We start from the raw sequence: 1,174 nt of genomic DNA on the forward strand, positions 1-1,174 counted from the left end.
CAGCTCCTGCCCCTGGTTACCAGAGAAATCATCAGTTGGCTTGTCCTCATTCAGCATCAGAGTTTTCTCAATGTGGGAGCGGTCCCTCAGCGGGGCTTCCTCACTCACATCTTCTGCCTCTTCTGGGGAGAGAAGCAGAGAGCAGGGTTAGGGCAGAACTAGGAGCCAGTGGCTCTAGGTTCCCTCCAGTCAGGCAAGGGCGGGGCTGTGAGCAAGTGCTGACCAAGGTTTGCCAGCTTCAACTGCAAGGAGCCCTGTTTCTAGGAGGGAGTTTTAAAATTCAAACTCAACTTGTTAAGCTCCTCGATCCATTTTAGGTATTCAACAACTGTTGATCGAGCACCTACTACATACACCAAGCACGGAGCACAGCGTTGTGAATGCCGTGGTGCCCAAAACCGACCCAGCTCTGCCCTTGTGGGGTTTTCTACAGTCTGGCGGGGAGAGGGGGTGAAATAACCTGGAAAGTAATATAATTACAGACAGCGATGTGGGTACGTACGGAAGGAAAGATTCCAGAAGCTAGGAGGGCCTAAGAAGTGTGCCTACGAAGTCTTAGCAGGGGGAGTTAGAAAACTTCCTGAGAGGAGTGGTTTATAGGAGTCTGCATTTGGGGTTCTAAGAGAACCACTGGCCTGGTCAAGTGTGCATTTTATCAGGAAGAGCTGCTACAGGGAGTCTTGGGGAGCGGAGGGGGGAGGGGGGAGGGAGAGGCGGGGCCACCGCTGCTTCTGACCCAGCAAGAGATGTCCCTGACCACCTGAGGCTCCAGGGAGGGGTGCTCACATTCCTGGGCCTCTAACATCACAGCTGTTTCTACGGGGGCTGATTGCACAAAGGATTTTAGGTGATAGAAGGAGGATAGACTTGGCCTGTGGGGCAGAGGGAGACCAGTTCCAGGAGGGAAGGGAGAAGAGAAGAATCAATGTGCCTCATGCAGCACCTCAAAAGAGTGATTCTTTCTGAGATCAGATCCAGAACTGGGAGGCCAGGGAAAGGGGAGGGGCTTGCTCCCCCAGTGCGAGTACCTGACAGGTGTGGAAACTAAACTCTGCAAGGAAACCTGTGTTGGAAAGTGAAGATTGACCCCAGTGCCTCCATCCTACAAGCCAGTTCTTGGTCCCGGTCAGTGTACTTGGTGGATGAGGCCACACCTCCCTAGGATGCTACAGAG

General features: G+C 53.3%; 1 protein-coding gene across 1 annotated transcript in view; it reads right to left on the reverse strand.

The window, feature by feature from the left end:
- SRL (sarcalumenin) overlaps nucleotides 1-1,174 on the reverse strand; it is a 35,052-nt gene that overhangs the window by 9,937 nt on the left and 23,941 nt on the right. The window contains exon 3 of the mRNA XM_024759623.1: nucleotides 21-122. Coding sequence (XP_024615391.1) covers nucleotides 21-122 — 102 coding nt within the window. The remainder of the gene's footprint in view (nucleotides 1-20; nucleotides 123-1,174) is intronic.

Source organism: Neophocaena asiaeorientalis, unplaced genomic scaffold (assembly GCF_003031525.2).
Source record: "Neophocaena asiaeorientalis asiaeorientalis breed wild unplaced genomic scaffold, Neophocaena_asiaeorientalis_V1.1 scaffold254, whole genome shotgun sequence".
NCBI lineage: Eukaryota > Metazoa > Chordata > Mammalia > Artiodactyla > Phocoenidae > Neophocaena > Neophocaena asiaeorientalis.